The 16658-nt window shown below is 35.1% G+C and overlaps 1 protein-coding gene across 9 annotated transcripts in view; it reads left to right on the forward strand.

Moving 5' to 3' along the window:
- Window positions 1–16658, forward strand: part of PICALM (phosphatidylinositol binding clathrin assembly protein) — a 114878-nt gene that overhangs the window by 81754 nt on the left and 16466 nt on the right. For 3 of the 9 annotated variants that reach the window (XM_049780037.1, XM_049780041.1, XM_049780042.1), the window contains 7 exons: window positions 6187–6294; window positions 7641–7772; window positions 7865–7895; window positions 8289–8388; window positions 11057–11080; window positions 12294–12353; window positions 14266–14370. In XM_049780037.1, coding sequence (XP_049635994.1) covers window positions 6187–6294; window positions 7641–7772; window positions 7865–7895; window positions 8289–8388; window positions 11057–11080; window positions 12294–12353; window positions 14266–14370 — 560 coding nt within the window. The remainder of the gene's footprint in view (window positions 1–6186; window positions 6295–7640; window positions 7773–7864; window positions 7896–8288; window positions 8389–11056; window positions 11081–12293; window positions 12354–14265; window positions 14371–16658) is intronic. The other 6 variants (XM_049780038.1, XM_049780043.1, XM_049780039.1 and 3 more) reach the window with 3 other exon arrangements.

Below are 16658 nucleotides of genomic sequence, written 5' to 3' on the forward strand. Positions count from 1 at the left end.
CCTCTGGTATTTTCCCACTCTCCCAACCCCCTCTGAACTCTCTCACCTCTCAAGTACTTAGCATTGCTAAGTAAGGCCCAAAAAGGAAGTAGAAGGGGCCAAGAGATAGTACCGAGGTATTTGCCTTGCAAGCAGCCGATCCAGGACCTAAGGTGGTTGGTTCGAATCCTGGCGTCCCATATGGTCCCCCGTTCCGGCCAGGAGCTATTTCTGAGCATATAGCCAGGAGAAACCCCTGAGCACTGCTGGATGTGGACCAAAAACCAAAAACCAAAAAAAAAGTGGAGGAGTAAAGCAGAATCCCCTCAGGATTGGAGAGCACGGATCTGGAAGCTAACTCCAACACAGGAAATAATTCATTCAAAATCGAAGAGTTATTTTGAATAAAATAGGTTCAGGAAAATTCCACAAGGTTTTCGCTCACTAGCTAAATATAGTAGCAGGCAGATAGACTAGTTGTGGAAAGCAAAACTGCAAGCAGCTACTCTCTGAGACCTGAGGTCTTTTTTGGGAAGAAAAAGACTACCCCTAAATTGGAGAACTGATAAAGGAGTAAGGGACCAATCCAGAGGTACTTCCAGTCCATGAGTGACAAGCAAAGATTTATCCTGAATAAAATGAAATCCAGTTACTCTAACCGAGGAGATGACTTTTGTGAATGGATGTCTGTCATTTTTCCTACTTTGTTTTTGATATAGATGTTTATCACAGAGTAGTAGTGTTTTCTTAACAGGTTCAGAGTATTTCTGCTGGCACTACACAAAGACCATAGATCTAAGAATCAATTTCCTGAGAGGCATTGTTAACTTGATAATTTCGTTATTCCAGATGCACACTAAGATAGTGCAGTAGCAAAAAAAAACAAAAAAACAAACTCAAATTCAGTTGGTTTTGTTGTGCATGTGGAGTTGATTACCTTAGTTAGGTTAGTATTAAAAAAAAATAGGCTGTAGGGCCTGGAGAGATAGCACAGCGGCGTTTGCCTTGTAAGTAGCCGATCCAGGACCAAAGGTGGTTCTTTCGAATCCGGGTGTCCCATATGGTCCCCCCGTGCCTGCCAGGAGCTATTTCTGAGCAGACAGCCAGGAGTAACCCCTGAGCAATGCCGGGTGTGGCCCAAAAACCAAAAAAAAAGGGGGGGGGGCTTTGGGGCCGGAGAGATAGCATGGAGGTAAGGCATTTGCCTTTCATGCAGAAGGTCATAGGTTCGAATCCTGGCATCCCATATGGTCCCCCGTGCCTGCCAGGAGCAATTTCTGAGCATGGAGCCAGGAATAACCCCTGAGCACTGCCGAGTGTGGCCCAAAAACCACACACACACACACACACACACACACACAAATAGGCTTCACACAACTAAAGAGTTCAAGTTCTTGATTGGCAGTAAGAATTAGACATGATCAAAAGTACTTAATATTTATGAGGGCCTTTGGTGAAATGGATATGAATGGATATTGAACTTGTGTTCTATTTTTAGTTATACTCGAAATATTGTTGCGAGTAAAATGGAAATCTTTCTAAAACTGAAAATTGATGTAATAATGTTTTGCATAATTGCCATGAAATTTACATAAATGACTAGAAAAATATAGTGTTATTCCTGATACATTAAACATTTAACCTATTATATTGACCTATTGCCATTATGAAACCACCATGATGTCAGCTATTTTATTCATTATTACTTGGAACATATTTAGTTAATACTATGTAATCATTAAATACAATCCTGTACATGGTTCATTTTTATATTACCTTTGATTTTAAAACTGCCTAAGACAGGACTGAAGAGGTAGGACAATAGGTAGGGAATTTGCCTTGCATGTGGCTGACTTAGGTTTGATATCCATCACCCTATATACTCCCAAGAGCTCTATAAGATTGATTTCCTAAAAGACCAGAGCCAGAAGTGAGTCCTGAGCATAACTAGATATGTTCCCCAATGAAAATCTTATATGTCTTTTTGGCCTAACATTGTTATCTTGTTTGAATCAGCATTTTCTTTTTTTTTTTTTTTTTTTTTTTTTGGTTTTTGGTTTTTGGGCCACACCCGTTTGACGCTCAGGGGTTACTCCTGGCTATGAGCTCAGAAATCGCCCCTGGCTTGGGGAGACCATATGGGACGCCGGGGGATCGAACCGAGGTCCGTCCTACGCTAGCGCTTGTAAGGCAGACACCTTAGCTCTAGCGCCACCTTCCCGGCCCCTGAATCAGCATTTTCTATAAAAAGCTCAAGATGTCACTAAAACTTAAAAATTTGGATGAATAGAATTGGTTGTTACTGTTATAATAGTAATATATATATATATATATATATATATATATATATATATAAATGTTTTTCCATGGACTATTTGAAATATGGAGGATAAATTGAAACCTTTAGTAGTGGAATAAAACAGATTGCTGTTATCTGTTACTGATTCATCACAAAGAGCAAGAACAACCAGTGCAGGCATAGATGTGGGGAGAAAGGGACTCTTATTGCTTTGGTGGGAATAACAACTTGTCCAGCCTTTTTGGGAAAACAGTATGAATATTTCTCAGAAAACTGGGAATTGAGCTCCCATATGATCCAGCAATACCACTTTAGTTTTATACACTAGGAACACAATGGCACAATACAGAAATGCCATCTCCGCTCCTATGTTCATCACAGACTATTTACAGTAGCTAGAATCTGGAAACAACCCACGTGCCTGAGAGCAGATGAGTAGCTAAAGAAACAGTGGTACATCTACACAATGGAATCCTATGCAGATGTTAGGAAAAATGAAATTTTCTTTATACATGTATGGATATGGAGAGTATTATGCTTAGTGGACTGAGAGGTAGAGGGATAGACAGATAATAATTTCACTCATTTGGAATATAAGAAAAATAAAAGATAATGTGGTAGTAATATCCAGAGACAATAGAGTGGAGGACCAAGAAGACCAGTGCTTGATAGGAAGCTTGCCACAATAGTGAAGCAGTGCACTTAGAGCAAAGAATGGACCAATGATGATTGTAAGGTTGCTTTAACCTTTAAATAATACTGTTTTAAAAACCCTTGTAGTGTTGGTAGAATTTAAAAAATAGTAACAACTTTCTTTTTAGTAACTGACCAAAAAAAGTGTGAGTTCTGATTTTTATGGAAATATTATCTAAGTCCATTAACAAAGCTAATTATTTTTAAAGTATTTATATTGTATTCCTTTCTCCAAGCTTTTCTTTTTAAGATCTGCCCTACAGTAGTTGCCATATTTTAATCTCTGAATAAGTGCTAGTCTTTAGTCTTAGTGTAATAGAAGCCTACTTTCATTTTAATTTTGTCTCTAAGACTTCTCTTTTGATTGGTGATCCTAGTTTCCTATCTTTGTTTTTAAAATTGAACTTTTAAAACATTGAAAGTTCTGATAGTCTACAAAAAAAGCGATCCACAGGATAAAGATCATTCAGCTGGCTGATAGGTATATGGAATATTTTTGCATATTGAAATTGTAGTGAGGAGGTCTCATGTTACATAAATTAAAATTGATTTTAAAATAAAAGGTAATTTATTAATTTAAAACTGTTACTTGAAAATATACTGCTTGCTTCTCTGATAATCAGCCATTTAATTTTTCTTTCTTGTGACACTTTTAGTAAGAATTTAGAAGAAAAACCTGTATACTGCCATGGCGTAATTATTAAATTCTTAGTTACTTTACTGCTTTAAAATGTTATTTGGGGGGCTGGCGAGGTGGCGCTAGAGGTAAGGTGTCTGCCTTGCAAGCGCTAGCCAAGGAAGGATCACGGTTCGGTCCCCCGGCATCCCATATGGTCCCCCCAAACCAGGGGCAATTTCTGAGCGCTTAGCCAGGAGTAACCCCTGAGCATCAAATGGGTGTGGCCCAAAAATTCAAAAAAAAAATGTTATTCAGGATTAGGAATTAGTACAACAGCCAGGACCCATACCTATCTTCCATTTGACCTGGGTTGAATCCCTGGCACTGTATTGTCCCCCAAGTATCATTTGGTACAACCATGGAGGTCACCTCACCTCTATTACATTTTTAAGTGTGACTCTGAAGTCCCTGAGCAATTAAGGTATCCTGAGTAATCCCTGAGCAACACCTGCATCCATAGGCAGTTCAGTTCTTGCATTGAACTGTCCCTGTTGGTTAAAAATCTCTTATGATGTTACCAGGCTTATAGCATCACTTTGGATGCTCCCCCACCCCAAAAAAAATTAAAAATAAGACACTTTAAATGATATTCTATAAAATTTTAGCAGCTTGATGAATGGTTAGAACACAAATATACTAAATTATTTTGATGTTTTATGTGTATAGGCAGTATCTTTGAGTTAGACGTAGTTTAAGGATAATTATGGAACATGATATTTTTTAAGAAATTATAAAACACTATACATAACATTATATATTTAGTACATGATATATTATATTTTATAACTAAGTTTCAAAACTTAAGTTACAAACACTGTAAGAAGTTTTAAAGCACTCATACTCTGATATAAAATGCTACGATTAGTATTTTCTCATACATCTGTATGTTGTTAATAAATGGTTGATTTTTGTTTTCTTCCATTGAATACCTTGAACTTCTCCCCAAATCTTCATACCTTCCCCCCTGCTAGTACCCCCACCCAACAAATCTTCATACCTTTTACATAGCTTTCTCTCTCTCTCTTTGTTTTTGCTTTTTTGGTCCACACCTGGTGACGCTCAGGGCTTACTCCTGGCTATGCGCTCAGAAATCGCTCCTGATTTGGGAAACCATATGGGACGCCACAGGATCAAACCACGGTCTGTCCTGGGTTAGCACGTGCAAGACAAATGCGCTACTGCTTGCGCCACTTCTGTACCCCCCTACATAGCTTTCTTTTTATTTTTTTCAGTACCATGTTATATCTAGTGGTATAAGAGGAAGAGAGAGCCAATCAATATTTAAGACTCAAATTAATTTTTCTTAATAATAGTTGTTGTTGTTGTTGTTGTTTTTTAGTTTTTGGGTCACACCTGGCAGCACTCAGGGGTTACTCCTGACTCTGCACTCAGAAATCACTCCTACCAGGCATGGGGACCATATGGGATGCTGGGATTCAAACTACCGTCCATCTTGGATTGGCTGCATGCAAGGCAAATGCCATGCCTCTGTGCTATTTCTCTGGCCCTTATTAATAATTTTATTCTTTTATGTGATTTTTTTAAAAGAACATTCTTAATAATGCTTATAAAATTTAGAGATGGAAAAGAACATAGTGGTCACAAAGTAAAATAATACTTTTGTGCTTCTTTTTACATTTTTCTACCTCAACAAATATACTTGATAATTGAAGGCCTCACCTCCCCCAATTTACATAATAACCCATTATTTTTGGATGAAACTAACTTTAGAAATTTAGGCCTTGACATCACAAAAGTACACTGGTTTTAGAAAAAGGATATTAATATCATGGGCATAATGTAACAAAATAATCATTCATGTTTTGTTATTTCAGTCTTGAGTTGGTTAAATTAGTGTATTTGAGAGAGCTGGAGAGAGAGTATGGTGGGAAAAGAAGGCACTTGCCTTTTAGATGGCCATTGTGAGTTCAGTGAACTGAGTATTGCCCAGTGTGGTACAAATAGTTTGTATGTTTTACTTTAGTTCTTAAGAAGTAGTAATCTAAAATAGAATGGTTGGTTGGATATTCGATGATCTCTTTTTTTCCTTCCTATTATTGTGAAAGCACCTCTGCAAAAAGGGCTCCTCATTTTCAGAATCTGGTTGCTTCTTGAATGAACCTAAATGATATAGATTATTATTAGCCATTGGAGGTGGAAGAAATGTGAGTTCAGTAGGCTTAAGTGTTTTTGAATCATCAAAGATACTCTGTACATAATTTACTTCATGAAAAATCCTAGAACTTTAGATATTTCTTAGGTTATTTTGAAGATTATAAGTACATAAAATTAAATAAGCAATACTTTTTGTTTCTAGTGAGTTAAACTAGTAGTTCAGTTTCAGTTCTTTAGTGGGATGGTTTTGTTATGGAAATTATAATCACTGAAAGTATAGTCCAGAAAACATTTTGCTTGATATGTTATTTTTATGGAATTTATATTTTTTTCATTCTTTTGTCATTATTGAAGAGCTATAATGTAGAGTTATTAAAGAATTAAAGTTTTACTCCCTGTTTTCCTATTTGGTTTGTCTTAGGATTCAATCCTTCTCCAGTTGCACAGCCACATCCTTCAGCAGGCCTTAATGTGGACTTTGAATCAGTGTTTGGAAATAAATCTACCAACATTGTTGTAGATTCTGGGGGTAAGAAAAATTGCTATATCATATTATAATGTTCTAGTTTAAATTTTGTGTAAGGATGGAGATAGTATGATTTTAACTTATATAAATAGATTAAATTGAAGTAGCCAGAGAAGTTGTTCCTCTTTCTAAACTATACTTCAAGGAAGTGATCTCCACCCTTTCTTTGGTGGCAGTTTTGACTTTGGGATCATTTTGTTTCTCTCAGAGCTATAAAAGTAGAGACAACATTTTTATTTTTCAGATTAAGTAGTTAAATTGATAATGACTACATGCTGAATGTTCTGTTCACATAATACAGCTTTTACTTTATGAAAATGCTTGACCTTAAAAACTAAAAACTAAAGGGGGCCAGAGAGCATGGAGGTAAGGCATTTGCCTTACATGCAGAAGGATGGCGGTTCGCATCCCGCCAGCCCATATGGTCCCCCTAAGCCTGGCAGGAGTGATTTCTGAGCGTCGAGCCGGAAGTAACCCCTGAACGCTGCTGGCATGACCCAAAAAACAAAAAAACCTAAGAACTAAAGATTTCATTTTTTCTGTGTTCTAGTAGTCTTATAATTTTTGGTTTGATGCATTTGATAGTCAACCCCAGATATGGTATGAATATTTACATATCTATGGAAAAAACAAGGTATAGATACCAATCAAGAAATATTCACTTTATATAAGTTAATATTTACTTTATATAATATATATATGTTAATACTTTATATAAATAAATGGTTTTATTTAGTGGATTGGTTAATTGAATTTGCTTTTTACTGTTTGATAGAGAACTTTAAAGGGATTTTATGTTTCACTTCTAAACAATGCACCTATCTTTTATTTTGTGAACACATTTCGAGGTCCTTAAGCTTTGTGTTCATGAGTCATTCTCAGTGACCTCAGAGTTCTTAGTTGCCAGGAATGGAACCCTAGGTTCCCTGTATACAAAACTGAGCTATCAGGCCATAAAATATTATTTCATAATTGAATTTTTTTCAGTTTAGTTACAGAGATATATTTCTCATCAGTATTCCTTTAGTAATAACTCAAGCATTTTATTCTGGGTGGGAGGGGGAGAATAACGTGTATTATTCCCCTCTCACAGTTCTGACATCAGATTATCCTCTTTAATCTTATGTAATTTTGTCATGACATAAGACATGATTTATGTCAAGCCAGATAGTTTTCTTCAAGTTTTGGTAACAGTAAACTTTTCTTTCTCCATTTAAGAACATTTGTTAGATTTTATTTTGTAGATGTGTTGGTAAACAAACAAGTAAAAGAGGTAGAGACCTCCTTTAGAAAGGTGTAGCACTGTAAAGTTCCTTATAAATCCTATTTCGTCTGTTTGTAACTTTAAGGCTTTGATGAACTAGGTGGACTTCTCAAACCAACAGTGGCCTCTCAGAACCAGAGCCTTCCTGTTGCCAAACTCCCACCTAACAAATTGGTATCTGATGACTTGGATTCATCTTTAGCTAACCTTGTGGGCAGTAAGTAGTTCTCAAGTTTTTAATCTTTCTTTAAAAGAAGTCATTTTATAAAAATGAGTCTAGTTTTCAATTTTTTTTTCCTTCTCCCTTAGATCTTGGCATTGGAAATGGAACAACTAAGAAGTGAGTGTTGTATTTGTGTTCTTTTCTCTTGAACCATTTAGAGACTGATTTGGCTTTATCTTGAAAGTATGTTATGCTGTCAGATCTTCATCTTTTTGTTTGTTTGTTTGTTTTTTGTTTTTGTTTTTGGGCCACACCTGGTGTTGCTCAGGGGTTACTCCTGGCTGCCTGCTCAGAAATAGCTCCTGGCAGGCAGGGGGGGGGGGGGGATGGGGGGACCCGTATGGGACACCGGGATTCGAACCAACCACCTTAGGTCCTGGATCGGCTGCTTGCAAGGCAAACACCGCTGTGCTATCTCTCCGGGCCAGATCTTCATCTTAAATGCTCTGTTTAAATATATAGCAAAAAAGAAGTCATAATTACAGGCTTTAATATTCTCTTTTTTTAAAGTGATGTAAATTGGAGTCAGCCAGGTGAAAAGAAGCTAACAGGAGGATCTAACTGGCAACCAAAGGTTGCACCAACAACTGCTTGGAATGCTGCAACAATGGTGAGTTGAAAAAACTCCTGACAAAGAATGGGAATTAGTTAAGGAATGATGTATTTTAAGTGATAGGCATGAATGGAGATATAGTTATTGAGTGTAAGTGATTAGTATTTCTTTTAAAGGAAACTGGGTGACTGTTTCTTTATATACATTTTTATAGCTAATATACACATTACTTTTGTGCTGACATTGTTTTGAGAAATAGGTGGTATTTTATATAAACTTAGATTAACCTTTTGTGACAGTGATTATATCTTATAGCTGAGTAAATAGTGGTGTGCATTCAGTTATTACATAATATAACTAGATTCTAGGATGTTTGTATTGTTTTGGTTTTAGCCCAAGAAAACATAATTGTAGAGTATGTACTGTACTCATTGGCCATCTCACTTTTGTTTTTTATTTAGAAAATAAAATCTTTTGTTCTCTTGATTTCAAAAAGGAAATATGCTTCCTTATTTAGATTTAATCCAGTGTACCCGAGAGCCAATTTTTTGAAGTATTTTGCTCTGACCTCTGCCTGTCCATTTTCTGGTCATTTATCTCAACTTGTCAAAGCTAAAAATATAAAAGGTAGAGTGAGAACAGATATAAGGTTGACCACTCGATGCCTGTCTGAGTAACTTTGATAGTACTAGAGAGATAGATTTAGGGGCTTTACGAAGTTTAGCATGTAATCAATTTTGCAAACTAGGGAAGCCATGGATAATGAAGATTAATCATGTATACTAATTAATTAGAGCATAGTTCTAAGAGTAACCTTGGGACTCTACCTCATCTGAATCAGCTTGCGTTTTACCAATTCAGTAGTAAATGTTTAGGTCAGGAAAAAAATAACTTCATGATGTAGAAAATTTTGAAATATGCTTTCCTGTGACAGTTTATTGGCAGCATTTTGATTTTACAAGATACTATAGTTTTCCTACTGCTAAGAGATCCTTTTATTCTGGTTATACCTAATACCTTGTTACTAAATCTTTTTCTAAAGTATTGCCTTGCTTTACTTGATTTAGTTAAAATTGCTAAGACTGAGCCAAAAGTGAAGTGTCAATAAAATTTTTTTGTGACATTTAAAGAGTTGTATTAGGGGGATAAGGGTAAAAAAAAAAAAGAGTTTTGTTAGTTTTGGTTTTCTAAATAGAAGATAATCCACCACTTCATAAGGCATTGATGTTTCAGTGTTAGTGGTCATATTATTAATAATGAAACATTGCACTTAAGTAAGTTTAGTTTTTAATACACATACTATCTTGACTATAATAGTAAAGTGTCAAGAATAGTCATGTGATCCCCCACCCCCTGACTTTCAGAGCAACTAGGAAGCATATTCTGTATTCTGTATACCAGAGAAATAGTACAGTGGGAAGGCGCTGTCTTGCATGCAGCTAATCCAGTTTCAGTCCTCAGCATCTATATAGTTCTGTTTAGGTGTAATTTCCTAAATGCAGAGCCTGGAGTTAACCCCTCAGTTTCACTAGATTGGTCCAAAAACAAGACAAAACAAAAATGAAATCTGTATTCTTTTTGAGGCTGAATCTACTGATTATTATTATTATTATTTTTTTTTCTTTTTGGTTTTTCGGGCCACACCCGTTAGATGCTCAGGGGTTACTCCTGGCTACGTGCTCAGAAATTTTTAACTTCAGTACTTCTACTGAACAGGGTTTAAGAGGTTAAGTTAGTGGATTTTAGGGGCCAGAGAAATAGTACAGTGGATAAGTCACCTGCCTCGTACACTTATCAATCCAGTTTCGATTCCTGGCATCCCATTTGGGCCCCTGAGCACTACCAGGAGTGATTTCTGAGTATAGAGCCAGAAGTAAATCTTGATCACTGCTGTGTGTGAACCATATATAAAATGTTAGTGGATTTTATAGCCTAGTTTGTATTATAATGATTATATGTGAGGGAGGGATTATGCAACTCCAATCATCTGAAAATATAACACCTTTTATATTAAATTAATATTGGTCTATATTAAATACTAAAATGTGTAAGTAGTATTTAAGCTTGGACAGTAAATTGTAAGAACTTGTATGTAGATTGATATGATAGCAGTCTTTATGAAGTTATGATATATATGGTATGTGTATTATCTTTAGTATGATAAATCATAGTGCTATCAAGTTTCTTTTTATAATGACTAATAATTAAAGGTGATGTGATTAACTATTTAGATCAACTGCTGCTATGACATATCTTTGCATTTCTAACCTTTTTATTAATCTCCAAACATTGTCAAGGTTTTTAAATGGAAAACATGTTCATAGGTATATTATTAAAAATATTAAATGATGCTATACTACAATTTTTTTCAGTAGTGTTAGATTTTTATTCTGTAGCAGTTATCACATAATACAAATCTGTTTATGAGAAGCACTGAATTTGGCACTTTGTACACAATTGATACATTTTGCTTTTAAGGACACTTGTAATTAATAAAGTGTTTTGTATGTACAGGCATGATGTCAAAGACTAGATTTCCCTTGTCAACCTTGATAGTGTTTTAGTATAGATATTCTTTCTTTCTATTAGTTACTAAAATACAAGGAATTTGAGGTAGTGAATGTACATGTGAACTAAATTGCTCTCTGTGTATTTTCTGTTGTGTAAGTACTTGTTCTAATCCAGTGTTATTGCATTATGTAATTGTTCTCCCTGGGAAAAACAGAATGGCATGCATTTTCCACAATACGTAAGTGACCAAAAACTAGCCTTTTTGCAATAAATTGGCATGCTATTAACCACTGCTGTAGCAGAATCTCATAACCTTACAGCTATTATTACTTGTTTTCACATTCAAATTTTTGATGTGCCAAAAAATCCTTTCTAGCATCTACTGATTTCATGGGTGTGTTGCAGAATTGATTCTGATGGTGGCATGGGAAATAAAATTTTTTTTTCTTGCTTAATATTCTGCCATTGCTGCCAGATGGCTGGGTGTCTGTGTGTGTATCTGTGCTGCCACTTATGCACTTGATGACTTCTGAATGAAGGAAAGTGTTGATTGTGGTATGTTAAAAATAACAATTGCATGAAATCTTACAGGCTTCTGCTGTACTTGGCAGTTTGTCTACTCTTGCAACCTTTGGTTTTTAAGTAGGGAGAGACCAATAAATCCTTCTTGCTCACCCAAATACTAAACTTTTAGCTATTCACTTTAGTTATGCTTCATTTAACTTCTCCATGTGTATGTACAAATTGCCATGAATATTTTCAATTGTTTCAGCAGTGTTATTGGTCTTTCACCTGTATTCAATTTTAGTTTTCCCTTTAAGGTAACAACTGGGAATATCGTTAAGACAGCAAATACATCTAAAATCATTCTGTGCTCAGATTGTATATTTGGAGAGCATGAGATAAGGAAATTTATTGCTCTTTAAATTGGTTGCTTTTGCAGAAATACAAAAACTACACTTCACAGTAATAGTTATACACAGTGGTTTGAAATCTTTGGAGTTATGTAAAGGTCCATTGTTAACTAGTTTTGGAAAGATAGTTAATTTTATTTTTCTTATTCAAAAATAAACTGCATAGGAAAATAATATATTTTCTGGGTAAACAAATTTTGATAGTAGTAAATCTAGATTTTAGTACTTGGGTATTTTTTATCTAAAGATTTTTAAGCTGTCAAAGCATGCTGAAGTCTTAGATCATTATTGTATCTAAGTTCTCTTAGATCATTGTTGTATCTAAGTTTAAATGGTACTTTCTAATTTTGTTTCTCTGATCATTTCAGTACACTTAATTGAGCAATAACTGAGATAGTTATTAATGGTCACAAGTATCATACTTCATTATCGCTGTCTTAGCATTTATTTTTAATGGAATTGCAGCTATTCATTCCTTGAACTCAGTTGAAATAGATCATTGATACTTTCTTGTTTATGTTTTCTTTACTATGTCAGGCACCCCCTGTAATGGCGTATCCTGCTACTACACCAACAGGCATGATAGGATATGGAATTGTAAGTATTTTTACAACTGTCACATTTTAAAAAAGTGGTTGATTTATAAACATGTCTTTTTTCCCCTGTAGTGCCTAATACATAATTTTTGTCATACATTGGTTTTCATAAAACAAACATTATACAACAGGATATAATTTTTAATGTTTATAGTAATGCTTGGTTTATTTTTCCCTTAATAGCCATTTTATATGTCACTATAAAGTTTTAAACATTATTGATAATCTAACCCTTTGTTGCCTGTAACCTTAAATCAATAGCAGTGAGGTCTTAAAAACCTTAATGCTCTAGCATTTTGAAAAAGGGAGGCTTTTAACATTTCTTGAATTGTATATGGTAAATTTCATTTAGTAAATGTTAGAGAAATGTTTCAGGACATTGATTAAACAACAAACACAATCCTTTAAACTGTCCACAATCCACATTATAGCCATTTTTTCACAACTTTATATAAATTTGGGTAAGAAATAGAGGTAATCAGTTCAACCCACTGTAATATGTTTAAAGAACTATTGCTAGTAAGACACCACACCCATGTTTTGATAATGCTACTATGGCTGCTATACCACTTCTTTTTTTGCATCTTATAGCTCTTACCTTACATGTGAGAAAGTTTCACTACCTTTGGTTTGGTGGTGATTATAAGAATAGTCAGCACTGGGGCTGGAGAGATAGCATGGAGGTAGGTGCATTTGCCTTGCATGCAGAAGGACAATGGTTCGAATCTCCACATCTCTTATGGTACCCTGAGTGATTTCTGAGCGTAGAGCCAGGAGTAACCCCTGAGCGCTGCTGGGTGTGACTCAAAAACAAACAAAGAATAATCAACATAAGAACTTGAACCATAAAATTGAAATGAAGTTCTGTGACAAAGTGAGTCCTCTTTAGAGTTAAGTGGAATTTCATCAAAAGATAATTTTTTAGAGTATTGCATTTTAACTGAAATAATAAACTGTTCTAAGTAAGTTCTCACTATGTTCTATTTTGTCTCATTTTGTTAACTTTATACTGAAGAGTAATTTTTTTCAAGAAGTGATGTTCAGTTACCCAAAAATGAACTGACTTTTTTGCATACAGTTTAAGCTTTTTAGATCTCCCTAAAATCAGAAATAAAATGCAAGAACTATAGAAACTATAACCTCTTCAAAGAATGAACTGCTTTTGCTTATGATCTTGATTTGATAAATTATTTAATACAAAACTTGTTAGGAACTACCTGTTTAGTTATCTGATATATAGCTAGTAGGGTAGGGAGGGCATTTGCCTTGCACACACAGCCAGTCCAGATTCGATCCCCGACATCATGGTCCCCTGAGACTGCCTGGAGTATCCCTAAGCATAGAGCCTAGAATAACCCAGGAGAACAGCCAGGTGTAATCCCAAACCAAAAATAAATAAATAAGATATATAGCTATATTATAGACTTATATATATATATAGACTTATATATAGAGAGAGACATATATATACTATATTTATAGTCTCTTTGTAAAACTAATACATTTCAAAATTTTGCAAGTCTTTAGGGTCCAAAATATTTTGTAATTTATAAATTTTCTATATTCAGTTACTCAAAAATGAACTGACTTCTTTGCGTACAGTCTAAGTTTTTTGGGTCTCCCTTAAAAATCAAATAAAAATAAAATTATAATTTATAATACTACAAAATTATGATGATATTTATATTACATATATAACTCAAGCATTTTAAAAAGCATTTAAAATATCACATTGAAGATTTCCATACCAAAAAGCAGTTTAAAAATTTTTAGATATTAGTGTTGATTGCATTTACAGTTTTTCCAAAAATCAAAGCAAAAGTGTTAGTAGTTGCAGCCTTGTCATCTTTATTTGCTTACTCATAAAGATGCAAGTTAACATATTCTAATGTAATTTTTTGTTTTGTTTTTAGCCTCCTCAAATGGGAAGTGTACCAGTAATGACACAGCCAACCTTAATATACAGCCAGCCTGTTATGAGACCACCAAACCCCTTTGGCCCTGTATCAGGAGCACAGGTATTGGCATCAACATATAAGTATTAATGTACCTGATGTGGATGAAATAAAGTCATTTAAAAGCTCCTTTTTTATTACTTAGAAGACAAATTGTAGTGTTTTTCCCCTTAGTGGATTTTATTTGCATCATTACTTTCTCATACGAGAGCTTGGAAGAAATATTGATAATTTGGAAGAAAAAGCAAATTACAAATATTAAAAGTGGAAAACCTTTTATGGGAAAATATAGTTACTTCTTGGGGCTGAAACAATAGCACAGCAGTAGGGCATTTGCCTTGCACACGGCCAACCCAGGACAGACCCAGGTTCGATATGTGGCATCTAATATGGTCTCCCAAGCCGCCAGGAACAATTTCTGATAGCAGAGCCAGGAGTAACCCCTAAGCACTGTTGAGTGTGGCCCAAAAAACAACAACAACAAAAAAGCTACTTTGTTCAAGATTCTCTTATACTCTCCCTGAAAACCTTTAACATAAAGCAAATGCCTCAGCTAATAGTTTGGGGCTGAAACAAAGATGTTGCACTTGAAATGTTTATAAAGTTATAAAGTTGACAAGTTTAGGTATGTTGGTTATTTTTCTAAGTAACACTGCTAATGAGGATTGTATCTAGAAACAAATGAAGAAGAAGGTAGGGGAAAGTTGAACTATCTTACTTACCTTTTGGTCATTTATGCTTTTATGCTTTTTCTTGAATTTGCTAAAGCAACAGTAGATTTTTATGATCTAAATATGTTAATTATTTCCTGCTAATAGAATAATTTTCTTGTTGGAGATTATCTGTCTTCCTTGTATTTCCTAGTCTTTATAATTGTAACATTTTTTAAAGAGAGTGATGCTTTCAGGCCTTCGAGGGCCATATCCAGTTGTGCTCAGGGGACCTTGTTTAAAAGATCAGATCACTTGCAAGAGAGGGGACATGTGCTATCTCCCTACCACCTCATACTTTTAGTTTGTTTGTTTTGGGGCTACACTCACAGGTGCTCAGGGGTTACTCCTGACTCTGCACTCAGAAATCACTGCTGGCAGGCTTCAGGAACCATATGGGATGCCAGAGATCAAACCCTGGTTGGCCACATGCAAAAGAAACTCCCTACCCACTGTGCTATCGCTCCAGCCTGCCCCTCATACCTTTTAATTCAGAAAAGGGTTGCTTTTAGTTGGTGATTCTTTTATTGAGAGAGAGAGAGAGAGAGAGAGAGAGAGAGAGAGAGAAAAGAGAGAGAGAGAGAAAAGAAAGAAAGAAAGAAAGAAAAAGAGAAAGAAAGAAAGAAAAGAAAGAAGAAAGAAAGAAAGAAAAAAAGAAAGAAAGAAGAAAGAAGAAGAAAGGAAAGAAAGGAAAAGAAGAAGAAGAAAGAGAAAAAGAAAGAAAGAAAGAAAAGAAAGAAAAGAAAGAAAGAAAGAAAGAAAGAAAGAAGAAAGAAAGAAAGAAAGAAAGAAAGAAAGAAAAAGAAAGAAGAAAGAAAGAAGAAAAAGAAAGAAAGAAAGAAAGAAGGAAGAAGAAAGGAAGAAGGAAAAAGGAAGAAGGAAAGAAGGAAGAAGGAAAGGAAGAAGAAAGAAAGAAGAAAGAAGAAAGAAAGAAAAGAAGAGAAAGAGAAAGAAGAAAGAAAGAAAGAAAGAAAGAAAGAAAAGAAAGAAAGAAAAAAAGAAAGAAAGAAAGAAAGAGAGAGAGAGAAAGAGAGAGAAAGAGAGAGAGAGAGAGAAAGGAAGGAAGGAAGGAGGAAGGAAGGAAGGAAGGAAGGAAGGAAGGAAGGAAGGAAGGAAGGAAGGAGGAAGGAAGGAAGGAAGGAAGGAAGGAAGGAAGGAAGGAAGAAAGAAAAGAAAAGGAGGGAGGGGTAGATGTGTGTGTTTTCCGCCTGACTCTCATACCTTTTAATTAAGCAAAGGCTTGCTTTTAGTTGTTGATTCTTTTATTGTAAGAGTTCAAATGATTAAAATGGTGTGTGTGTCTGTGTGTGTGTTTGGACCACCTCACTAGTGGGTGCTCAGGGGTTACTTCTGGCAAACTCAAGGAATCATATGGGATGCTGGAGAACAAAGTTGTGTCATTTGCATGCAAGGCAAAAACCCCACCAATTGCACTCTTGCTAGCCCCTATGATATATTTTTAAAATTTTAAGAATTACAAATTTACGATAATTTTTTTTTCCTAGTTGTTTGACAAAATCCTGTGTTCAGATGGTTCTTGTTTAGAGACATGCAAGTGTTACTTTTAGCTTGGATAGTACCTCCTCTCTTTTCTGATTCTCACTGTTAATGTCTCATCTCATTTTCAAAATAATTTTTAAG

Source organism: Suncus etruscus, chromosome 9 (genome assembly GCF_024139225.1).
Source record: "Suncus etruscus isolate mSunEtr1 chromosome 9, mSunEtr1.pri.cur, whole genome shotgun sequence".
NCBI lineage: Eukaryota > Metazoa > Chordata > Mammalia > Eulipotyphla > Soricidae > Suncus > Suncus etruscus.